Below are 26391 nucleotides of genomic sequence, written 5' to 3'. Positions count from 1 at the left end.
TCATTCTTCATTCTTTAAAGAACGCAGTCTCCTTTCTAGTTACGCTAGATAGACAGCAGTTTGGCTTTGCTCTTTTTCCTCCAAAATTCCTACTTTTATTTTGCTCCCAAGGCCCCCAGTAGTTAAGGTATCCTTGACTTGAAGCTGCCCTTTCCTCCTCTGCCTTTCCATCTGTCATGCACCCTTGAACATGTCTAATATGCGCCCTTACCAGAGTCCTGCCTATACTGAGATTCTTATTTATATCTTAATCATTTTCTATATCAAATACTACCTCTGTCTCCTTCACAGCCTTCTTAAATCTTTAGTCTGTGGTTTCAGATGATCTAGGATTCTGCTGCTACACTGTTACCTCTGCATTTTTCAAAGCTCTGTATTCTCGACCTTTTCCTATAATTTTTAATGGCTTTTCATCCCTTTTTAAACTCAGTTACCAGCTCACTTGCTTTATCCTTGGAATCTTTTAGTTTCTTATGCTATTCTCTTGAAATGGTCCCATAAAAAATATCACAATACAGTGTACCTAGTCTCCATTGTGTTTCTGTGTTTGCTTTCACAGTATTCTTCAACATAAAGTAGTTGAACTCCTACACTCTGTGCTAAAATATGCGGTGGGCACTGAATGCAAAATATGCTGTGCACACGTCATCTGTTGTTGCATGTTTACTGAACTGATTACTCAGTGTCATCATTATGAACCTGGATTCCTATTCGAGGCTATAATAGAGGGATGACTTTAAAATTGAATGAGACAAGAAGCTCCTTACATTTTGAATTCTTATCTCTGCCTTTTGCGGTTTCCTGTATTTCTCTGTGTTGTGTTGCTTGTATCAGTATGGATACCAAGAACCTCTCTCCCTACCTCTTATTTCTGCTTTTTCTTCCCAAAGCCTAGAGCAACACAGTTATAATGAAAATAGCACATAAAGAGTAAATAGGCTGAGAATTTTATCCTATCGTTTTAAGGTGGTAGGAGTTCACCCCGAACGTAAGATGTGGAAATTCAGTAGTTGCACTTAGGATGCTGCATCTTATCTCCTCACACGTGTGTTTTGGTTATGCCATGGTTTGCATACTTCTGCAGGACGGTTGGATACACAGGTTCAAAATAAAGATGTTTCTAAATCTGTCAGTGAGGTAGCTAGGGTATGCTAAGAATTTACTCACCTCTAAAATGCATGTGCTATGGTCACTCATTTAGGTGAAGAGAATAACACGAAGCCTTTTAGGAATGATGATGCTTTATGTCAGAAAAGCTATTTTTGAATTTTAAAAATGTATAGTTATTTGTAGTCCTGTTTTTCCTTTTCAAGTAAATTTTTTTAGGTCATGAGTCAAGAGACTGCATTTTCTGTAGATAAGTGCAGCATGAAGAAATAAACTTAAAATGAATTTTGTGTATATTTAACCTTATAAACTTGTGACTGTCAATTGTCTCTGGAAGCAATTAGATGTAGACCTGGAGACAGAGCATAGGAAGGAACCTGACTGTATAAATGGAAGAGACATCTGAAATACTGAAGAACAAGGACTTCCAAGCTACGAAATAACTTAGCAAATCATGCAAGAAACATAAGCCCAATATAATCATCACACACAGACTAAAAGAAGTTCAGTCCCTTAGTAATATTTACCATGAGATTCTTCATACTATATTGAATCTTTTGGAGAAAAAAAATTTTTTTTTAGACAATACCTTTCTAAGCTATATATATTTCTGGAGGAATCATAGGGAAGTCTCTGGTTTCTATGAATACAAAGGGAAATCTCTCCACTGCTCATTCAAAGATGTTTCTATAAAGTCAAATACACAAATAAATATACCCTATTCCACTGTGTGTTGACATTCTAAAAGAACAAGTCTGCTGAGCCAGATGGCCTCAAACTGTGGCATTGCTAAGCCTCTGCCTCTGACCTGGGGTCACCACAGCTAGAAAGCTGGAGGGAGGTGTGTTTGCAACTATTTCCTGATCCCACTTCACCCTGGAAAAAGTGAGCTTGAATGTAAGTGGTTGGATATAAACTGAATTGTGGTGTTGTTTTTTTTTTTTTAATGTGTAACATTGAGCAGTGAGAAACTTTCTATCATTATTTTTAACAAACTCTGCTCTTCCTGCCCTGCTCCTCCAATATATGCAAGACACTGACAGAAAGTTCCGTCCAAGGCCTTTGGGTGAAAAATTCATGAAAAGCCCTCTTATGTTGGTTGGTAATTATATGTAACTCTCGGCCACCACTAGTCTGAGACAAGGAACAGACAGGAAAGGAAGAAAGAGGAGAGTGGTCTATGGCCTCCACAAGCCCCAACAGTTATTTGCCAGGGGTGGCTAGTCCTGGAGAGGGCAGGAGGGTCACTGGGGGGAGTCTGAGATAAAGTCTTCCTCCAAGAATAAAATCAGTAAGATTCAAAATGTAATGGATGAGATTAGTTATCTGTGGAAGTGACATACCCTAAGGAACAGCCAAAAAGATTATGTGGAGAAATTCAGAGACACCCCGAGGAATCTGACAGTGGTGGCAGCTTGATGGTATCCCTGTATTTCCAGTAACAATCTAATCAGGGTAAATGGATGAAGCTGTAACACAATCAAGCAAGCACTTAATCTGTGGTAGTGAATAGATTAAGTACTCCAATCACAATCTGTAACCCACCTGAAGAGAGAACCAGCAGATGGTGGGGGTGGTGGGGGCGTCTGTGAGAAAGTGGGGAGACCAGGGAGCCAGGATTTGTCTGTGACTCCTGCTCCCTCCAGCGTGAGGAGGGCAGCCTCAGCACTCCACGTCCAAACCCAAACCTCTGTTTCCATAGTAATTTGTATTTCAAAGGCTTTATTCACATGTGGATTTGCCTACAGGGGCAAGAGCATCCTTATTAGCAAAGCAGCCTTCCCTACCAGTTTGGAGGCCAAAGGACTGCATTTTAGAATTAAAATAACAGCCAAAGCACAGTCAGCAAAATGAATAAAGTAATAGGATCCTGTTACTTCAACAGCTTCTATGGAACAACTACTACATTCAAGCCGCTGGCCTAGGAGGTGGGGATCCTGTGACAAGTAAGAGAAAAGCCGAGCCCACGCGGAGCGTTCATTTTAAAAAGGAAGACAGACACTAAACAATTAGGTACCCAATATATTATTTTGTTGCAGTTGTGATTATTCATAGGAAAAAAATACACAGGATTTATTTGAACAGAAACAAACAAACAAACAAAACTGCAAAGGCCCCTGCATTGATCTGAGCTTTAAAGAAAGCTCTTAGGAGACGCTCCCCTTGGTTGAGTTATGCTCACAAAGGGGACACTCGCCAAGAGTCGGAAACAACTGAGCAACTATCACTTGCATTTACAAAGGGGAAAGGGATGGAAGAAAATGAGAATAAATACAAGTGACAGGAACAGAGTGAAGGGACGAAGCAGGTGTTTACCCCACTTATAATCCCACTAGGGGATTGGGGATTATAAGTAGAAAAATATGGGAGACCTCTGTAAGTTAATGATCACTTGAGCGGGCAGGTTTGCTTAACCACAAAACCAGGCAGGATTGCTTAGCAACAAAACCATGCAACAGAGGCAGGAGGCAAGCCTCAAAACAATAAAACAATGGTGGCAAGAGAACCACAGCCTGCGCAGTGAGCCCAGCAAGTCAGTGACCCCAGGACATGCTCTCTGCACACGTGATAAACAGTCATTTGTGGATGTAGCTTGATCATGAGGGGACAAAAGTACTCCCTGCTCAACCTGGAGGAGGAGCTGATGATGGAAGCATTTCTGCTTAAGAAAGACAAAGAATATCTTCTTCCCCTCCCCACTTTTCCTTTGATTATAAAACTGTAGCCAGTAAGTTCTCAGGGCATGGCATTTCTCACCTGCCTGCTTGTAAATCTCACAAGGGTCCTATTCTAATAAATCACCTCTTATCTATCAGTTCGCTCTCACTGCATTCTTGTCTGCACTGAGACATAAAGGACTATGGCACCAGAGCTCTTTGGAGTCCCTTTAAGGACACGGAACTATTTCACAAGTTGAGGGAGTAAAATTAGATGAATACTGTGTATATAGTGATGACAGTAAGTAGCTCAAAAATGACCCGGAACAAAACAATTATCCACAGAGAAACGATTTAGAAAGACTTGCTAATATTTAAGATTGGTTCCAAGAGAGACTTAGATAATGACCCACATTCCAGAGATAATGTGCTCTCCAGAAATGAATACCTTCCAGTATTTTTAGAACAGATAGCCTTCACAATTTTATATCCCTGGAGTTGACCAGGGATCAGAATTATCTATGCTCACTCCCAAAACAAAAATGAAGATTTTTCGGAGACAGCTTCTTTTTGTGTTACTGATGCAGTCCCTCTTAATAGCTGGACAATCAGCTAACAGGAGGTGAGACCCATCTGGGGATTCAAGAGTGGCTGGCATAAAGGTGAGATGACTGCCTGGCAGGCTACAGTCCAAAGGGTCACAGAGTCAGACATGACTGCAAAGAAATGCTGAAAACAGAGCATTTTGCTCTAATTTCCTGTTCAAGACAGAGAAGGGTTATTGAAGTTTTACAGTGAGCAAGTGCATACTTTGAGTGGGTCTCAAGGGCGCTCAAGCAGAAGCTGCATCACCCAGACACGTGGTAGGAGTGGGGGGATTGCCAAACCCTGCACCATGGGAAAAAAGAGAGAGCCACCATGTCAGCTCCCCAGAAAGAAATCACATCAGAAAGGGAGTGGGAGCAGGTGAAGCAGCAAATCTAAACGTGAACCAGAAGCTGCACCTCCTTCTGTGTAGTTGCTGTCGTGTCTGACTCTTTGCATCCCCATGGACTGAAGCCTGCCAGGCTCCCCTATCCGTGGGTTTCTCCAGGCAAGAATACTGGAGTTGGTTGCCATTTCCTCCTCCAGGCACCTCCTTACAGAAATACAGAGAAAATATTTTGGAGAGAAGCTCCAAAGATTGTGAAGAAAACCAGTTTACTGACTGGGGCTAAGATTATACTGAGACAGAATTTAAAATTGTGTACCTTAAACTTTTATTGAGAAATTATTTGTTTGGTGTGTTATGCTAAATATTATGGGGGCTTAACAAATTCTGCCTTTTAGAAGTCTGCACTTTCATAAATGCAAGATTTGGTGCCAAAGCTGCTTAGCAGAAAGAAAATCAGCACAAGAGAAGATGGAGAGATGGAAGGAGAGATGGATGGATGGATGGAAGGAAAGAAAGAAGAGAAGGAAAGGATATTCTAAAGCACCATGTACAAAGGGAAGGGTTAAATTTTTTTCTCCGGGTCTCTAGCTTGTGAAATCTTAAGTGAAACATTATTTTGTTATTTTCTACTCTCTGTAAATTGTTTGCTTGACATTCAAGACAGAATATTTCACACTCTAAGATGAAGGCTATTTGTTTTGTTTTCTTCTGAAAGTCTATTGGGTAGTTTTCATCAAGGAGTCTTCATGGAAGTTTTAATATGGATAAACGAGGATCTTACTTTAAATAACTGTGGAGTGAACCAGCCACAGGCCCAAAAGCAGGAAAGAAGAAAGAAAAGGTTTTAAAATGATGGACCAGAAATAGCAGACAGCAAGGGCTGCACTACTTTCAAAAGACACAAGAGGAGAAAACAGTTTAAAATCATCTGCAAAGAGACTGACATGATTAAATTTTTAATAATGCAAATCTGTTGTTGTTTACTCACTGAGTCATGTCCGATTCTTTGCAACCCCATGGACTATAATCCACCAGGCGCCTCTATCCATGGGATTCTCCAGGCAAGAATACTGGAGTGGGTTGCCCTTTCCTTCTGGTGATCTTCCAGGGATTAAACCCACATCTCCTGCATTGGCAGGCAGATTCTTTACCTCTAAGTCACCAGAGAAGCCCAATAATGCAAATAACAAATATTAAAACTCCTTCAGAACCACATTTTAGACTTGGAAAGGGGTTTTAGAAATATTCCTATATAACCTCCTTGTTTTTCTGGCTGAAAAACCCTGAGGTTCAAGATAAGTCCAGAATCTTGGCACAGTTGGACATTACTTGGTGGTGATTATTGTTACCATTTAGTGCCAGGGCTGGAATTAGTAGCCAGTTGGCCTGACTCCCAGTCCATTCATTGTTTTTTTTCAATCTTACATCCTCATTCCACCTCAAAAATTAATTTACCTGTTACAACACACTTTAAAAAAAAGTTTTACATATTTATTCTAATTCATTTAGATTAATAAAATTTATCTGAAACACATGCAGATACTCTGCTCAACAGTGGGTCCCAAACTTAACGTTATAGACAGATTACCTGGAGCACTGTTCAAGCAGACCTAGCTGGGCCTCCATCTGGGAGCGTTTACTAAGTTCTAAGGTGATGCTGAGGTTGTAGTACATTTTTGTTTTAAATAAAGTTTTAAAAATTATTTATTTATTTGGCTACACTGGGTATCAGCTGCAGCACACATCCACATTTTTATTAGCACTTTTCTGAGCACTGGTCCTAGGAGACAGACAATAGTTATAGCAAATCATTCTGGAAAGTTGGATGAGAACAACTGACAATTTTCAATGAGAGAGCAACATGGGACTAATTACCAGTTAGTAAAGAATCTGCCAGCAATGCGGGAGACCTGGGTTCGATCCCTGGGTTGAGAAGATCCCCTGGAGAAGGGAACAGCTACCCGCTCCAGTATTCTTGCCTGGAGAATCCCATGGACAGAGGAGCCTGGTGGACTATAGGCCATGGGGTCACAAAGAGTTGGACACAAGCGAGTGACTAAGCACAGCACAGCTTAGCAGGTGTTAGCTCTATCACCATTCAGAGGTGTAATCAGTGCCCTCTTTCCAGGCTAAACAGGCCTTTACAAACACTTCTCTCAGCCCACATCCTCTTCCTATGCCCTGCCTGGCACACTCCCCATCCCCAGCCTTACTCCTGGTGTCTTTCAGACTGTCATGGGAATTCCTTCCCCATCTTCTCCTTGTATCCTGTATCTCTGTCTCACTGAACTGTAATTGTGAGTGATGCTTTGAAGGCTCACTTCCCTCCAAAGACTTTAAACATCTTGAGGAAATATTCTTCATCTACATTTTCAGCACTTTGGGCCTAGCACAGCAACAGGTACGGCAATAACATCTGTTGAATGAATGCTTTTATCAATGAGGATAACTCGAGAGAAAATAAATATAATATCCATATGATAGAATAATTCTCTGTGAGTGAAATGCATGGTTCTCAGTTATATGTTTATTATCCATCCATCCATCCATCCATCCATCCATCCATTTTATCCTTAGCAGGCCTATAAATAAAGTGAAAACTTGTGTCAAAAAAAAAAAAGCATGTGAATATGTGTAAATGTAATTTCACATGATACAAAACATTTCATGCAAGTATTCATCAAGTACTACCCAAAAGTTTAGCACCATTGATGATAATACATTTATTTATTGCTGTACGATCTCCTCCAGAGATGGGATTTTACAATGTACCATCTCCTCTAGTGTCTAGGATTTTACAATGGGAGGAAAAAAACCTTTGATAAAACCTGAGGTCCTTCTAACCATATCCATTCTGGTAGGAATCAGACGCTGAATTTATTTGATGACATTCCTGGCTGGACCTGAGAACCTTACAGTGTACTCACTTCCATTTTAAGAACTCTAATTTTTGAAATTTTGTTTTTATTAAACATATGTCTCTTAGTTACGTTTTCTGGACTTGTATGGAATAAATATGAGTCTTTTTCATATCAGTACCTCAAATTCCTAAAGACAGTCATCATGGTCCATTCAGCAGGTTTTAGTCAAAAAAGGGATTAAAAAAAAAAGAAAGAAAGAAACTATGTTTTTTGCTTTTTTTTAAGAAAGAAATACTTATCCAATACCTTTACTAATTCAAATGCAACTACATGTTTACATGGTATACATGGCATATATCACCATTTAGATACATACCAGAATATAATCTCATCCAGAAGGGATATATGGGAATGTGCAAATGAACTCTGAACTAAAAATACAAACAAGTACAAATGATATACACTCATTAAGAGAACTTAATAACCTGATTTCTGTGTTATCCTATTTCAATTTCCAGTTTTACACGAGCTTTTTGGTCACTGGTAGTGTCCCTGCTTCCATACTTACAGACTATATTCACTTGAACATCAGGAGCAGCAGCAGAAGAAAATCTGAAGTGGCCATCTGCCATCCAGCCCTAGAATCGTCCTTAATTTTGTTTCATGGTGACACTCCTGCCTGGTTCAAGACATCGTTGACAGACCTCCCTTTCACTTGAAGTCTCCATGTCCGATAAAAAATGGGATACTTGAGTTTATGCAGCTGTTCACCAGCTAATTATCTGCAATCATTTCTGATTACTTAATAGGCCATGGTAGGATGTGTGTTTGCTGCTATGCAGAGTTTACACATTAGGTTTTAATGCGCTGATATAGTTAATTGTTTTGCTCACTGCTGCCTGTTAATAGACCATTCCTGAAAATGAGACCATATCTCAGTGGAATTTGGTCGTTTATTTTAAATAAGTAATAACTACAAACTCAGATCCTAGATTCAGTGTTTACCATTTTAAGAACACACTTTTTAAAAATGCTGTATCACTCCTAATGTGTTCAAATTACTCAAGTTTGGAGAAAACGAGTTATTAAACTAATGAGTCCATAACTGACTCAAATACTTAAATTTAACATTTTTCCTGCTCTGTTCAGTTTCCTAAATTGTTTTCTGCCATTGATAGCAAAATAAATTCTTTTTAAATGGAGCCAAAAACTGAGTGTAATAATATGAGAAAGATATATGCATATTAAGAACAGATGAATATTTATTAATATGTAAATGAAGATACCAAGGCTAAGGATTGGAATGAGAGAGATGTGCATGAGGTATGGAACTATTCTAATGAGACTGCTCCTTTGTTTTTCAGTTTTGCATTTTATGATAGCATTTAGTACAAAAAGCTAGTGCTCAGCTTTAAAAATTTACAAGGCTCTTCTTTTGTTAACCGTGTATATATTTGTGTTTCTGAAAGCTAAAAATGGAGGCTTAGTGTCCACACAGATGCTTTGGGCCTTTCTCTTTGTCTTTTCCTTTCTGTTGACAAGATTTTTTTTCCTACCGTCATTGTTTCATTTCATCTCTTGTAACTTCCTGTTATTTTTTTTCCCTCCTTCAGCCAATAGTATTCGAATAATAAACAGAAAAATTTTCAATCCTAAAACCCTTGGACCCTTGGAGTTTTTCAACCTTAAAACTCTTGGAGGAGGTCATTATCAGCCCCACCATAGAGCCACTACGCAGATGACCCACAAACTGGAAAACAATTAAACCAAAGAAGTTTTCACACTGTTATGAAAATTCTGGGAACAACAACAGATTTCTCAACCTGGGGATCCAGCAGAGGGACTTAAAACACCCAGGGGATTTGACTTTGAAGTCCAGTGGGACTTGATTAGAGAACTTGCACAGGACTGGGGAAACAGACTCTGGGAGGGCACAAACAAGACTCTGAACGCACCTGGACCCAGGAGAAAGGAGCAGTGATCCCACAAGGGACGGAGCCAGACTTGCCTGTGAGTGTCCAGCAGCCTGCCATGGGGTTGGGGCACTGAATACAGCAGTCCTGGGGACAGTGGAGTGCTGGCATAAGTCCTTTTCAGGGAGGTTGCCATTACACTTACCGTCCTTTGGCCTCAGGCCAAACTACAGGGAGGGAACACAGCCCCACTCATCAACAGAAACTTGGATTAAAGATTTACTGAGTAAATTTAAAAATATCTGGAGTAACAGGCAAATTTGGCCTTGGAGTACAGAATGAAGCAGGGCAAAGGCTAACAGAGTTTTGTCAAGAGAATGCACTCGTCATAGAAAACACCCTCTTCCAACAACACAAGAGAAGACTCTACACGTGGACATCACCAGATGGTCAATACTGAAATCAGATTGATTATATTGTTTGTAGCCAAAGATGGAGAAGCTCTATACAGTCAGCAAAAATAAGACTGGTAGCTGATTGTGGCTCAGATCATGAACTTCTTATTGCCAAATTCAAACTTAAATTGAAGAAAAGTAGGGAAAACCGTTAGACCATTCAGGTATGACCTAAATCAAATCCCTTATGATTATACAGAGGAAGTGACAAATAGACTCAAGGGATTAGATCTGATAGAGTGCCTGAAGAACTATGGAGAGAGGATCATAACAGTGTATAGGAGGCTGTGATCAAAAATATCCCCAAGGGAAAAAAAAAGGCAAAGTGGTTGTATGAGGAGGTCTTACAAATAGCTGGAAAAAGAAGAGAAGAGAAAGGCAAAAGAGAAAAGGAAAGATATATCCATCTGAATTCAGAGATCTGAAGAATAGCAAGGAGAAATAAGAAAGCCTTCCTCAGTGATCAATGCAAAAAAAAAAAATAGAGGAAATCAATAGAATGGGAAAGACTAGAGATCTCTTCAAGAAAACTAGAGATACCTAGGGAACATTTAATGTAAAGATGGGCACAATAAAGGATAGAAACTGTATGGACCTAACAGAAGCAGAAGATATTAAGAAGAGGTGGCAAGAATACACAGAAGAACTGTACAGAAGACATCTTAGTGACCCAGATAACCATAACAGTGTGATCACTCACCTAGAGCTAGACATGCTGGAGTATGAAATCAAGTGGGCCTTAGGAAACATCACTAGGAACAAAGCTATTGGAGATGATGGAATTCCAGTTGAGCTATTTTAAATCCTAAAATATGATGCTGTGAAAGTGCTGCACTCAATATGCCAGCAAATTTGGAAAACTCAGCAGTGGCCACAGGACTGGAAAAGGTCTGATTTCATTCGAATTCCAAAGAAGGGCAATGCCAAAGAATGTTCAAACTACCACACAACTGCACTCATCTCACACATTAGCAAAGGAATGCTTAAAATTCTCCAAGCCAGGCTTCAGTGATACGGAAACTTCAGATGTTCAGATGAGAACTTCAGATGTTAAAGCCGGATTTAGAAAAGGCAGAGCAACCGGAGAGCAAACTGTGAACACCCACTGGATCATAGAAAAAGCAAGAGAATTCCAGAAAAACATCTACTTCTGCTTCACTGACTATGCTAAATACTTTGATGGCATGGATCACAACAAACTGTGGAAAATTCTTAAAGAGATTAGAATACCAGATGACCTTACTTGCCTCCTGAGAAATCTGTATGCAGGTCAAGAAGCAACAGTTAGAATGGACATGGAGCAATGGACTGGTTCCAAATCAGGAAAGGAGTATGTCAAGGCTGTATATTGTTACACTGCTTATTTAACATCTATGCAGAGTACATCATGAGAAATGCCAGACTGGATGAAGCACCAGCTGGAATCAAGATTGCCAAGGGAAATATCAATAACCTCACATACAAAGATGACACCACCCTTATGGCAGAAAGCAAAGAGGAATTAAAGAGCCTCCTGATGAAAGTGAAAGAGGAGAGTGAAAAAAGTTGGCTTAAAACTCAACATTCGAAAAACCAAAATCATGGAATCTGGTCCCACCCCCTCATGGCAAAGAGATGGGGAAACAATTAAAACATTGAGAGACTTTATTTTCTTGGACCCCAAAATCACTCCAGATGGTGACTGTAGCCATGAAATTAAAAGACACTTGCTCCTTGGAAGAAAAACTATGACCAGCCTAGATAGCATATTAAAAAGCAGAGACATTACTTTGCCAACACAGGTCTGTCTAGTCAAAGCTATGGTTTTCCAGTAGTCATGTATGGATGTGAGACTTGAACCATAAAGAAAGCTGTGCACTGAAGATTTGATGCTTTTGAACTCTGGTGTTGGAGAAGACTTGAGAATCCCTTGGCGAGCCAGGACTTCGAACAAGTCAACCCTAAAGGAGAGCAGTCCTGAGTGTTCACTGGAAGCAGTGATGCTGAAGCTGAAGCTCCAATACTTCGCCCACCTGATGTGAAGAGCTGACTCATTTCAAAAGACCCTGATGCTGGGAAAGATTGAGGGCAGGAGGAGAAGGGACGACAGAGGATAGGATGGTTGGATGGCATCACCGACTCAATGAACATGAGTGCACATGAGCAAGCTCCGGGAGTTGGTGGTGGACAGGGAAGCCTGGGGTGCTGCAGTCCGTGGGGTTGCAAAGCATCACACAGGACTGAGTAACTGAAATGCACTAAACTGAAAACCCTTGGCTTTTATTCTGTGACTTCCAAGGACAATAGGGTTCACCCACTTTCTGTGTTTGGGGGCCTTGTTCTGCCATGTGAAGCATTGGATTCACCTGTTTTAAAATGGATTTCTGCAACTGGGACCCTCTGTACTGCTTGGATTCATCACTCTGGTTGACCTGATAACCTGCTTTTCTAGTGTTTCCATGCACTCAGAGCCATTATCTCTTTGCAGTCAAAGAAACAGGGAGAGACGGTGCTACAAGCTATTGTAATTGATAAGATTTGGACTCACTGCTAGGATATATGACTTCTGTCTAGAATAAAAGATGCCTGCATTACCGAGAACCCTTGGCTGTCTCTATTCTTCATGATTTATGGCTTTTCATAGTTCTTTCACACATTTTAATCCTAAATTTCTGACATGTCATTGAAAACATAAAACTCAGCCCAGCACCTTCTTCCTGAAACCTTCTTATGAGGTTCCAGACTCCATTTCCAACACAGCACACCTCCTCCTGCTCCCACACTTCCCCCATCCATCTCCCCTCCATCCCAAGTCCTGCTCTGCCAGTGAAATCCACATCCTTCTCTGAGGCTACTACCCCTGCTACATCCTTCCTCTCTGGGACCTCCCTCAATAACAGTTGTGGTGGGAGCAGGAGGGGGAAGATTAATGAAGATAATACAATGAACTCTCCTGTTCTGATGGCCAGGGACTGTGCTCAGCCCTTCACAGGGATAAGCACTTTATCCTTAAAACAGTGTTGGAGACAGGACCATCATCACCACTACCAACTAACAGGTGAGATAAGTTAAGACTCAGTACACAGTATCCCAATCGTTACCTTACCAGTTCAGTTCACTCTCTCAGTCATTTCTGACTCTTTGTGACCCCATGGACTGCAGCACACCATGCCTCCCTGTCCATCACCAACTCCCTGAGCTTGCTCAAACACATGTCTATTGAGTCTGTGATGCGATCTAACCATCTCTTCCTCTGTCACCCCCTTCTCCTCCCGCCTTCAATCTTTCCCAGCATCAGGATCTTTTCCAACGAGGCAGCTCTTTGCATCAGGTGACCAAAGTATTGGAGTTCCAGCTTCAGCCATCAGTCCTCCCAAAGAATATTCTGGACTGATTTCCTTTAAGATTGACTAGTTTGATCTCCTTGCAGTCCAAGGCACTTTCAAGAGTCTTCTCCAACACCATAGGTCAAAAGCACGAATTCTTTAGCACTCAGCTTTCTTTATGATCCAGCTCTGACATCGAAAAACCATAACTTTGACCATACAGAACTTTGTTGGCACAGTAACATCTTTGCTTTTTAATATGCTGTTTAGGTTTGTCATAACTCTTCTTCCAAGGAGCAAGGGTCAGGGGTGTGACAGGCCTCAGAACTAGCAGTCTGACTTAAGAACTCAATTGTTTTCTAGCATCTAGCAATTAAACACGGTACCTACCATATTGCACAACACTGGCAGAATAGACTCCTTTTCTCCTTTGCTTAGAAGGCCCTCTGATTGGATCCTGGGTCCACCTGGGTCCTGATGCACACTGGCTTGCTCCTCTGCCATGGGCTCCCTAAGGGGAGAGAGTGACATTTATATCTTAGGAACTCTATTTGTAGCAGCGAAATGGAGTGAGTTCATCCTTTACAGATTTTCCATTTTTGCCTTCATATTCCCTATAATCTAGCCAAATGGGATTCTTTGCTATTCCCCACACGTTCCCTGTGCTCTGGGCTATATTTACTGAGACGCCTTTGTACATATGCAGATCTGTACTGAAGTGAAATTCCAGCAGCCCTCTGTCCTGAGGCTTATCCACTCGTCAGTCAGGTGTGGGCTCCCTGCATGCTCCCATCTGTCCACACTTTGCTTGAAGAACTACATCCCTCATCATCTCTACTTCACTTAGGTGTTGGCGAGATCTACTTTAAAAATATGTATCATTGAAGTTTTCACATAATGGGTGCTCAGTAGGGATTAACTGAATTAAAAGCTAAGAAATAATTTAAACTGGTTGACTTGGTTTCCTGTAAAAGGAAGAGGTTCAAACTCATGGGCACTGAGGGGTACTCACATTTTTTTTCATCTCTATGTTATGAAACATGGGTTAGCAATAATGCAGCTTCTCCGTCCATGGGATTCTCCAGGCAAGAATACTGGAGTGGGTTGCCATTTCCTTCTCCAGGGGATCTTCCCGATCCAGGGATCAAACCCGGGTTTCCCGCATTGGAGGCAGATGCTTTAACCTCTGAGCCACCAGGGAAGCCTGATGGCTTCTTTACTTTTCAACAAATACATGCTCTTTGATCTGATTAGTTTTTGCCTATCTGTATGTAAGCCAATTTCTATAAAATGCCAATTTTTTCACTTAAATTACTAGAAAGATTTAACAGCTTTTAGACACTAAGGAATTTCTCTTTTATAATAAACCAGTGTCTTTTCAATGACATTTAAGTGCATTCATGTTTGAATAGTGGTAACAAGGTTAAAAATGTTCCAACAGAGTGACATGATATTAAACCTTCATCTATTAGGTTCAACAAATGTTTACCAAGTTTCTACTGTGTACAGGCACAATCCTTGGTAAGACTCTGTGAAGAACAAAGAAGGATTACACACAGTCCTTTAGCAGTAAATGCAGACAGGACAAGTTATACAACACAAGGGAAACCCTAGCATAGGCTCCAGCAGAAATGCAAAGTGCTGAAAAGATATACCAAGAAAAAGGAGGTTAAATTTTTTGAAAACTCATTAGAACATTTGTTCTTTCATTCCACACACCAACTTGCTAATAATGGTAGTCTAGAATATGTGATTGTGAGTACAAATAATGGATTAAAAAAGTAATAGAAATTAATTTTTAAAAGTAATGGAAAGTAATAGGCTTAAAATCAATTTATAGAAATTTTTAACATGACAAATTTTAGAGAAAAAAAGACCATAATTTCATCATCCCACAATTATTTTCATTTGTATATGTTAGATATCTATTTGTATATACCAATGACACACAATTCTGGATACAGCCACTTTAATTCATGAAGAAAGAAGGATATCCACGTGTTTTAGCACTAAGCAAACTTCAAACCACAGCCTGTGTGACACACATTTCTGCGTTAGCCTATAGCAAGCCAGCTTTCTTAAACTGGAAAATTAGAAATAATAGGAAAAGATTTCATGGGGCAGTTAAGAGAATTAGATAAAATAATTTATGGAAAGTGACAATAGCTGTCACCACGTAAGAGCTGTCAGAAACAGCTCTTAAAATCATCATTTTACCTTCAATCTCATTTTTGGCTTTCCCTGAATTATGAAAAGCCTTTGTATTCACAGTATAGTGGTTTGAAATATCAAGAAGTAGGCAGATAAACTCCAAAGGGATAACAGCAGCAGACAACACAGCAGCTTCCAAAGGTTCAGCACAATGATATACCAAGGTAGGATCTGAAGGCTGACTGTCTGGTTCTGGCTCGGGTGCTGTGGGAACCCACGCTGTCGATGGGGACAACAAAAATACCAGTTCCCTTTACCCCGTGACATAGGGAGATGCAGGGGCAGTGGTCCTGCCCTCCCCCCTCTGAACAAGATGTCCCAGAAACACCAGACAGCCCAGGGATCGCCTTCTCTGCCTGCAGACAGTACCAGAGGGCTCAATGAGGACTCACAGCAAGTCTAGAATAAAGCAGGCCAGAACTGGACTGAAGGGCTCTGAGAGTTAATCTGCCTCTGGGAATAAAGCCCAGAATGTAAGTCAGAAACTACACACTCAGCTAAACAAAATGACTGCATGTCCTATTTACAGAGGACCAAGTCTCCTAACATAATAACCGAACATTAAAGTCTCCAAACATTAATAACCAAATACTTTTCATACAACTGAAAAATCATCTATCCTGTTCTGAACTGGAAAACACACATCTGAAGGAGAAAAGACGCTCAGCTGATGGAGATATTACGATAAATCAAGTATTGGGATTATCCGACAAAGATTTTAGAGCAGACACCATAAATGTGCTTCTGGAATAAATTATCTTGAAACCAATGGGAAAAAAAGGGAAAACGTCAATAAAGAAACAGAAATCATAAAAAGAGAACCAGGTAGAAGTACAGGAATTAAAAAAAATAACTGAAATAAAAATTTTAGCTGGATGATCTCAACAATAGAGTGAAGATCAAAAACAAGTCAGTGAACTTGAAGACAGATCAGTAGGATTTACCCAATTTGAATGAGAGTGGAAGAAATAAACAGAGCCCAGGAGTCTGTGGGATAATAATAATGCAATGATCTAATATTTGAAACATCAGAATCTCAGAAAGAAGACTGTGAACTAAAAAAGTACTCAGGAACAGTGTTTGAATAGTCCCTAAGTCTGATAATAGATATCACATACACACAAGCATACACTTTTCATAATTAGAGTTAATATGGAGCCATTTCACACAAAATGTAGAAAACTTGCAACTGAATAGCTCCTTTGATCTTTCTTTTTAGGCTATTGTCATGTCTACATACATTATAAATCTTACAAGATTATATTTTTGCTTTAAAAAATCCCATGTATTATAATGAAACCAAGAGACAAAGTAATACTTTTTTATTTAGATATCTGCCATTTCAGAGTTTCTCTATTGCTTCTTGAAGATCTGAATTTCTACTTGGCATCATATCCATTTAGCATTTATTTACTTCGCTGAGCAGAGTTATAATAGCTGCTCTAAGATCCTTGGTGGGTAATTTCAACATCTTGGTCATCTTAGAGTAGGTCTTGGGTGCTAAGCCTTTTCTCCGAATCTGGGTCACATTATTCTGGATCTTCTTATGCTGTATAATTCCTGATGGAATAATGAATGTGAAGAAGTGGTGGGCTCTGGATTTGGTATATTCTTTTGGAGAGTGTTGACTCTTTTCTAAGGTGATTGATTTCATTGGATTCAAATTGCAAATTCTCCTGGGCGGTAGATAAAATCTTCGTTCAGTTGGTGTATCTTTAGCTGCCCTATACATGAATGTTGTTCAGGGGTCATTCAAGGTCACGGGGAGTTTAAACACAGAACTTAGCGCTCCTCATCTCAAACTGTCTTCTGAAATTCCCCCTTCTCAGGAGTTGTGGTTGCCCAGACTGCCTGCTGGCTCTTCAAGACAGAAAGATAGTGGGTTGAAACTGACTTTGTCCCACTCTCAGGATAAAAACTGTTTACTTCCAGCTGGTCTCTTCCTCCAAATTCCACAGCCTTCTAGAAGCTGTCTGCATTTGTTCATTCTCCAGATGTTTTTTTCCAGAATCTAGAGCTGGGTTCAGTTGGAGCTTACTCCTCAATGGAAGCAGAAACCTCCCTGAGATTTTGATGGGAAATTTCTTTAAAACCCAAAATTAAGTTTGGAAGACTGACCTTTTAAACATCCATCCTTTTCAATCAAGATGCTGCCTTGTCTAGACACGTTTCTTTGATGTGTCAGTAAAATTTTCTTCATATAAATCTTGCACATTTTTTAGTAGATAATCTCTAAATTTATTATTTTATTTGCCTATATTTCCTTGTAATTAATTTGCTGATTTTGGGGACTAGAATTTATGGAATCCTGGTTTGCAATAGGCCTTTCCACTTGTTGTTGTACAATCAACACGTAGTTACTTTCTGAATGCACACCCTGTGTACTTCACATCAGTCATTAACACCATCAATGGCCCAACTGAGCTCTAAAATTACCCTGTTGAGCAATTAAGATCACTGATCTTAGGTTGGTTCTGTGTCTCTTCAGTGTAAAATTTCAAGCACATGGTGATGAAATATGCTCTTTCCTTGTTGGTAATTTTATATGCTGTTAACTTCCAGAGTGCTGCAGGGACTATTTGGTTTCAGAAGGGGCATGAGGGTCCAGCCATCTTCCATGCTATCCTTTAAAATAGATTGAACCAGCTCTGAATGGAATTTTCCATAAACATGCAGAAATGCATTGAGATTAATATTTTTCTTTTCTTTTGGGAAATAATTATACCTAAACTAAATTTTTTAATAAGAGGGGAGTTAAAACTAGAAATTAAAAAATAATAGCACATTAAGCTTTTGAAATGAACTTAAGCAATTAATTAACAGGCATTAAATCATGAGCAGAAAAGTTTAAACCAACTTCTCTTTTAAAGATATACAGATGACTTTTCTTAAATGTTACTTTTATATTCTGAATCCCCATAGCTTTTCACAAAAATGTGTTTGAAGTAATACATGTGTTCAGCATGTCTCTAGCATCTTGAGGAAATTGATGTTTGTTGAATAGAATAAAAAGAAAGAAAATATTTTCTATAAAGAAGATTCCATTTCTTACATTTCACTTAGGAAAACAAGAAGTTCCTTTAATCATATATTATGAACAGTGGTGATACATGAGAAATTATTCACAGACAGAATACCGCATTATTTTATTGAACTGCACACTCCTCTCCTGAAAGAAAAAAAAAAAATTACTGCTTCCCTGAATAAGTTAAAACAGACCAAGAGCATATTAAAAATACTTTATTGTCATAACTAAATAGGTTAAATATACATTATAAATGGAATATATTATATATTTGATGAAACATATAGCATCCATCAAGCAAAAAAGAAATATACACAGCCATTGAATGGAAAGATGACACACTTAAATGAACAGCTCTCAAATACTAGAAACTTAGCATCCTGGAATAATGTTTATTCCTGGCCCATTTTGTGCCCACTGGAAAAAATTGCACTGTTTTTCCTTCCCAAGAGGGCACACAAAAAAATTCTTTCCATTATTCGGTCCAATCTTCAACACTGTTCTCATGATGGAGCGTTTGCCATGGTTGCAGAATGGGAAGGACAAATCTGCCCACTGGAGAGAAACAGATGGTAAAGTTTAGATGGAGGTAGACTGATTAGATGTATTTGATTAGGACCTTGTTGTTTCCACTCCTTTTCCTATTAACCTGACATTGTAAGATACATGTAAGTCATTAGTTATTGCCCTTTAAAAGCCTTATATCCTATAAGTAGCTTCTCTAACAAATTTGCCTGAACCACACGAGAAGTTGTCATAATTCCAAGTCTCCTTCTTCCAAAGGCTTACTTACAGAAGTTCCTTCACTTTATTGAAAATCTCACTGTAAAGTAAATCAGCAATGTTCCTGCTATAGATCTGTTTCAGTTAAAGCTATTAAGATCAAAGATTTGTTATGACTTTAATACTAAACTTTCTTACTCTCTTAGGAAAAGAATCCCATACAGAATTACCCAGACTAATTACTACCAGATTCCACTGTATTATTCTTATCCTTATTAATTTTGGCCTCAAGAGGCCTTTAGCAAGAAGGCTGTGATTAATGTTGTTAATAATATTTTCTCCAGTAAGTCTATACAAGCTTCTAGGGGAGATGTGTACGTTGAGTCAGATGGAGTCACATCTCGGACAGGGGCTAGGCTCTGAAATCATGATCACATCTTCCCTGGGGAATTCCTTAGGAAGACACCACATTGAAGACAGATATCTTCTCTCTCAGTAAGCCCAACCAGCAAACTTCTGCTCCAGCACCGAAACAGATTCATCTTATCTCTTTCATCAGATAAAGCAGTTGGGGAGAACATGTATCTTTAAACCTTAAGATGACAGTCAGCAGCGTGAGGCTCATAATGAGGAAGGAAGCAAGACTGACCTGAAGGACCCAGGTTCCTGTCTTCTGTCTCATTGTCATTTGGAGGGACAAACTCAGACTGAAAGACTGGGGAATCACCTACATCTAAACTGTTACTGTGTCATCACTTTTTTGCCTAAGCCTGTGTAGTAGGATTCGCCAAGCTTATTGTAAACCCAGAGCGTGTAAACTAGTTTCCCAGGTACCTTTACTCAGTGCATAAACCAAAGGTCTGGATATCACTCTGTGCCGGGAGCCAGCACAGGAGATCCCACCCATGACAAAGTCATGCAGAGAGACCTGACGGGCAAGACGAGTCAGGTCTCAAGGGGTCCTCTGCCTGAGTATCTACCCGGAAACCAAAATCTGTTTACTGTCTGCTATACTATACTCTTCTGACATTACAGGGGGCTATCCCCGACCACCTTTCTCTGGAAAAAGTTAACTTAGAGCTCCAACTGGTCTCCTGCATATGAAAGGAATGTTTCACCTCAAACTCCTTTGATGGCTCTCTAACTTGCCTGACAGGTTTAACTACACTTGTGATTGTTTACAGCCCCCCAACCGAGAGAGGCACGAAGCTTAAAGCATCTTAAAGCTATAAAGCCCTTTGCTAAAAAGCTAAAAATTATATTGGTGATGGGTTTCACTGTTGAGTCAAGGACTGCTGCCAGACCTCCATCATCTTCATTTTTTAGGCACCTGAAGGATATTAATCAATGTAATTGGGATATAGAAAAAGGAATATAGTAGTTTTGATGTTAGCAACACTAGACTTTTGAGTTAGTAAATTTTCTCTTTGTTATAAATCACTGTACTCCTCTTTCTTTGTTATAAATCATTGTGTCCTTGCTATGTAAGAATGTAACCTTAATTAGTGCTTTCTGAGAGTGGCACCAGACTTTGGGAAGAACAACACTATTAAGGCAAATAAGTTTTCTGGTTGACAGAACCTTATCGGAAAAGGGCTGTAAAATGCTAATAGGCCTTTTGGCCAGAAGTTGATGTAAATCACCTAAGACTTGTGTACACAGCTAGGTATCCAGAGAGAAAGCCTGGTCTCGATAAGAGTCAGGGCTGCTGATGCTGCATAATTTTATAGTATCCATTGATCTCTATGTACAACCAAAAGTATAAAAAGCTTTCCTGAACAATAAAGGATGGACCAGTTTCTCAGACCAGCTTCTCGAACTGGTTTCTTAGAAATCTGGCTCCCCCTGTGTCGACTCTCTCTCCCTCCCTCTTCTTTTCAGGCTGAATTCCCATCTGGAGTGTGAGGCTCACCATGTCTACTTACTTGCCCTGGCTTCTAAGACCCACGCGAGAGGGAGCCCAACGCGGGGCACCCTCCACTATTCAAGCGGGCGCCGGTGGCCTACATAGATGGTGCAAACCTCTTGTCTCGAAGTTTTATTAGCTCTCCGCGTAAAGCAAGTTATTCAGCTTCTTTTCTCCACTAAATTTTCCTACTACACTACTTTTTCCTAATCTCTTTATATTTCTAAATAAATAAGTTTTTCCTTGCCTACTCTGTCTCCCCTTCGAATTACCCTGGATCCACTGGGGCTGGACCCCAGCAACTCTGAAGTCAGGAAAAGCAAATATCTATCTTGGATTATCAGTCCCTGGTAAGTGACTTGGTTACTTTTCTTTCTGTAAACCAAGGGACACTTCTACCTGTACTGGTGGCTACAAATATACTCTAATAATGGAACAGCTGTCATTGAATTAATTTTTCTTTTCGGGATGAACACCTTCAAATTTTAACAACACCAGTACAGCTTTTATATTTAAAGATAAAACCATAAATGGATAGACATTTGCTACATTTTAGTGGCCTAAGTATTCAATGACACAATCATTAAGCTTGATGAATCATACACGTACTTCAAAAAATCCACACTGTGCTTCTCTTGGTAGAGGGCAAGCATAGAAGTGCCTGCCCTTGTTTTCTCCACTCTTCCTCACCACTCGGAGAGCGCAGGGGCGGCCGTGTTTACTGCAGCGGGGACTGCCGGCATTTAACAAACGAGGACCATCTGTCATATTGCTTTGAAGTTCACTGTAATGACAAGTTACAAAATAACTGCAGCACAACAGGGCTAAAAGGGATCATTCACATCACCTCACCTCCACATTAGAATCCTTCCTGTACAGAGAAATGGTGCCAAAAAGGGACCGTGGTCAACTTCACATAATTACGCACACTCCTGCTGCTGCTGCTGCTAAGTCGCTTCAGTCCTGTCTGACTCTGTGTGACCCCATAGACGGCAGCCCGCCAGGCTCCCCCGTCCCTGGGATTCTCCAGGCAAGAACACTGGAGTGGGTTGCCATTTCCTTCTCCAATGCATGAAAGTGAAGTCGCTCAGCCATGTCCGACTCTTAGGTCATTCTAATTCTTGGTTTTCCCAGGTAATTCTAATTTACTTCCAAAGGTACCTATTTATGCAAATTTAACTTAAATTAGACATGTAATTCAAATTTCTCAAGAATAAAAACAGCTGACTTGCACATCCAATCTTCTTAGTTTTCATTTGTGACATTTGGTTATTTTCTTATCCAACATGACTGGGTGACCACTTTTATTTCCCCTGAAATATTCTCAAGTCCAACAGCTCCCTGACCCCAAAACGAGCAAGAGTCACAATCTTCTCTAATTATTTTCTCATGGGTAGCAGACTGTCATCAATGGCTCTGACAAGGCCAAAGAGATCACTCTTTCTACTGCCCACTCTAAAGATAATTTTCTATGCTTTGCTTTGATCAAGGCTACATAATAGTTGCAATCATATTTCAGCAGGCTGCCGCCAGAGCAGAAAGGTGTATTCTGTAAAGCTAGCAAGGAAGCTTTATTCTTCCTCATGATTAGATCAAGAGCGGCTGGAGGTTATCCCTGTATACAGTGTATAAAGGTCAGAAGCTGGCCTTCCACTGTATGTGGAATTTTCTCTTCAAAAAGGAGCTTCATGATTTAATTTTTATACTTTGCATATTTTTAATAATGCCTTTATAACAGTCTTTTTAATAAACCAATTGAAGAGAAAAAGAGCCCTTATTAAAAACAGAAGCCCTTCCCCTAATAGCCCAATTTTAAATTTTTAAATGATAAAGTTCTTCCTTTCTTTTGTTAATTTCTGAAGAACAAAATACCATTCTCAAGTGATTTTTTAAAGAATACTTATAAATCCTAAACTATATGCTTTACATACTCTTTCCTATAATATCTCAAGGCATCATATCTCATCAAAATGTTCAGAGTGTGAGATATTTTTTCCAGTTTCAATTGAGATATAATTGACATACAAGGGATCTTTTATTTGTGATGAAGTTGGTCTACACTTGTTTATAAAAGACATTTAACTATATTGCTTTAAATGGACTCAAACACCCTGAGGGTAGGTTCTGAAGCTGTTTGTGCAGCCGCGTCTATGAGATGAAAGCAGCTGTGGGCATTGTGAAGAAACTGTTATTATTAAATATTCCTCAGCAGGTATTTTGTTGGTAGCACTTTCAGTGTGGGGGATGGTGGCTTATTATTTAGAATCACAGGGAACACTAACCAGAAATAAATAAGGTGAAGGGCAAAACACTTCTCTTTTCCATCTCCTTTGGTTTCATCAGTGCCTCCAAAAGAGTAAATATTAAAATGTTAACTCAAGAGAAGCTAAACATTTAGATAGTTGTAGAAAAGTTGAGTGATTTCAAAATCAAAGCAAGAGGGCAGTAAATAATGCTTACAAAAAATTTAGAGGAGGAGAAAATAAAGTTAAAAATCTTAAGAGAAGGAAATAAACTGATGCTTTCTTTTAAAAAGTACACATATGCAAACATAATTTTATTATTTGGAAGGCTGGGGTTAACAATCAAACATTTTTGAACCCACTTGCTTCAACCTAGAAATCTCCAGCTTCACAAATCCAGGGAGAGGTTTAGATTCCCTTATTAGTAAAGCTATTTTGGAGAGGAGCATGGTGGAAGATAGGATCAAGGTAGGAAGGAAAGACTCCAGTGTCTCTTGTAAGTTCCTCATTTCTGTCTTCCATTCCCTTTCTTCCTTAGTACAATGATAAATTAAAAAACACCATATGCTATCTTATCCTGGCCCTCTGAGTATGGCCCATTGACCAGAAGCTTCAGGATTACCGGGCAGCTCCTCAGAATCATCTGCCTCTACGCCAGATGGCTGGCAGAATCAGAACCCCAGAGACTGAATGTGCACACAGTACGTGTCAGAGTACCGAGTTACTGTGACCAAGAACACACAGGCTCCAAAGACACAACACAAATCTTCATTTCATGATAACAAACATTACCCAGAATAATTAAATGTTCTGATTAACTGAGGACATTCTTGGTTCCTCTTTGTTTCCATCATTACTTTAAAAACTCTCAATAATGTAGCAAAGTGTTTTCTTGGGTAAACAGCATATGGAATAGTTTTAACTTATTTTGGTAACTAGAACTGTTATCTTAAATATTAATATTGGATTGCAAATGGTCAGTGGAAGAGGGCACGGCAACCCACCCCAAAAACAGAGGAACCTGGAGAGCTACAGTCCATGTGGTCACAACACAACTCTACGACTAAGCACGGCATAAATGGTCAATATAATAGATAGGGGTTGGTGAATTTTTTCAGAAGGGACATACGTTTAGGCTCATGGTTTTTTTGGTTTCTGTTGCAAAATATTCAAGTCTGCTGTTTTATCATGAAAAGTAGCCAGAGAGAATACGTAAACCAACCAGAAACGGGACTGTCTCCGTAAAACTTTACTTATTAAAACTGGGGGTGGGCTGTCTTTAGCGCTGCTCACTGTAGTTTGCTGAGGTAAAAGTTATTAGAATCAAGAGTAATGCTTATAATGCACAATAGGTTCTCAATAAATACTTAATAATAAACACTGAACATGTTCAATAAGCATTGTTCAAATAATATTAAATAGATCAGACAAAAGCTATTATCAAGAAGGAGGACATTACCAAGCACAGGTTTTTAATTTTAAAGTGGGGATTTTTTTCAATGACCAATTTATCATGATTTAACTTACTATACAGATCAGGTGATTATAATAAAAATATTATCTAATTTTTTAAAATTAATCAGTCTCACTGAATTTATATTTTGTAGTTCAGTAGTATTTCAAGGATCACAGCAAACAAACAAACAGAGGTTAAATGACTCATCCTGGATGGTCCCAGGTGGCTCTGACATTCCTGGGGACTGAAAACCCTAAAAGGTGACCCAGGAGCATGTACAAGGTGTCAGTGCTTCACTGGTGATTAGAGGTAGAATTTGGCAACCCTGATGGCAGCAGACTGATTTTATCTCATTTCTCTGATCTACATGAGCCTTTGTATCAGCTAAGGAAAAAATTCAACCTAAAACACATGTATGATTTCTTTGAAGTGGTATCACTGTGTTTTGCTCTGTATTTACAATAATTGGGTCAAAGACTTAAAACTGTCTAACAGTCATTCTTAACTGCTTAAAAATTGGTTCAACTATCTAATTTATAATCCAGTAGCTGGATTCAATTCAAATCTGTCTAAAGACCAATCTGAAAATATGCCCTGTCAACATAGCATGTATCATGTGGTGATGAGATCAGTAATTAAGAGAACAAAAGGCAAATTAATTACCATATAATTATTAAAGAAAAAATGAACTGGCTATCACTTCTCTGAGTGGACCACCTGCTTTAATCTTATTATGTTGTGAGCTTCTGCTCAGCATCTTGTCCATGAGATGAACACTATAGCTGTCAGACAAGGAGAAAAATGAAATAAATGACAGTAATTTGCAATTTATTCCTTGTAAAGTAGCTGGGTGCAGAAGGGCTGCTGGGTGAATGTATTTCATCACTTGACATTTATTCTGCTAGTTGATCTTGATTGATTTTAGAGTCGCATTCCTGGGGTTCTTACATTCAACACACTCGCATGCAGCAGTGTTTCTAAGTAATGCTGTGTGCGTGTGATTAATCATATGACCCTATTACTAATGGCTTATGAAGAAATCATTTAAATTTAAGGTTACATTAATGTTTTTTAAATCCCTAATTCATTAGTTAAATTGTCTGAGATTTTCTACAAAGCACTAAGGAAATAAAAATATGCCAAGATACTTCATCTGAGTACAAAAACAGCCACAATATTTTTAAACAATCACATCTGCTTCTTTCCACTTATGGGACACAACAAAAAAAGGCTGTTCAAAAACGATATTCTTTCAGGAAAGCCTCCCAACTCAGGCCCTGTTAACTAGCTCCTTCATGAACTTTCATCATGAAACGCTAATTAGCATTAAGTGAAGAGAGGGTATACTGATCGAGTAGTTAAAAGTCTCCCCTCCATAACTTAACTCAAATGTCTCTATTTTATGAGTATTACAGACAAAAGTCAAACAAGCTATACTAAGTGATTAGGAAGAACAACAAAAAATTAGCCAAGAATAATTAATCAAGATAAACTGATGATAAATTTAGAACTAGTATGGGGAACTTGAGATTAAAGCATCTACTGACCAAAAATCATCTCAGAATTCTGTTATGAAATAAGTTACAAGAATTCCC

At 39.3% G+C, this 26391-nt stretch overlaps 1 protein-coding gene and 1 long non-coding RNA gene across 3 annotated transcripts in view; both read right to left on the bottom strand.

Moving 5' to 3' along the window:
* LOC121818103 (uncharacterized) overlaps window positions 1–16594 on the bottom strand; it is a 30777-nt gene extending 14183 nt beyond the window's left edge. The window contains exon 1 of the long non-coding RNA XR_009598701.1: window positions 13623–16594. This is a non-coding gene — a long non-coding RNA (uncharacterized LOC121818103). The remainder of the gene's footprint in view (window positions 1–13622) is intronic.
* Window positions 16595–18667: 2073 nt separating this feature from the next.
* The window catches only part of NEIL3 (nei like DNA glycosylase 3), a 358244-nt gene continuing 350520 nt past the window's right edge, over window positions 18668–26391 (bottom strand). For both annotated transcript variants that reach the window (XM_060407202.1, XM_015104551.4), the window contains 2 exons: window positions 21707–21881; window positions 18668–19023 (listed from right to left, as the gene is read on the bottom strand). In XM_060407202.1, the coding sequence (XP_060263185.1) occupies window positions 18841–19023; window positions 21707–21881 (358 nt within the window). In that variant the 3' untranslated portion in view covers window positions 18668–18840. The remainder of the gene's footprint in view (window positions 19024–21706; window positions 21882–26391) is intronic.

Source organism: Ovis aries, chromosome 26 (assembly GCF_016772045.2).
Source record: "Ovis aries strain OAR_USU_Benz2616 breed Rambouillet chromosome 26, ARS-UI_Ramb_v3.0, whole genome shotgun sequence".
In the NCBI taxonomy this organism is placed as follows: Eukaryota; Metazoa; Chordata; class Mammalia; order Artiodactyla; family Bovidae; genus Ovis; species Ovis aries.
This window is presented reverse-complemented; position numbering and strand designations above follow the sequence as displayed.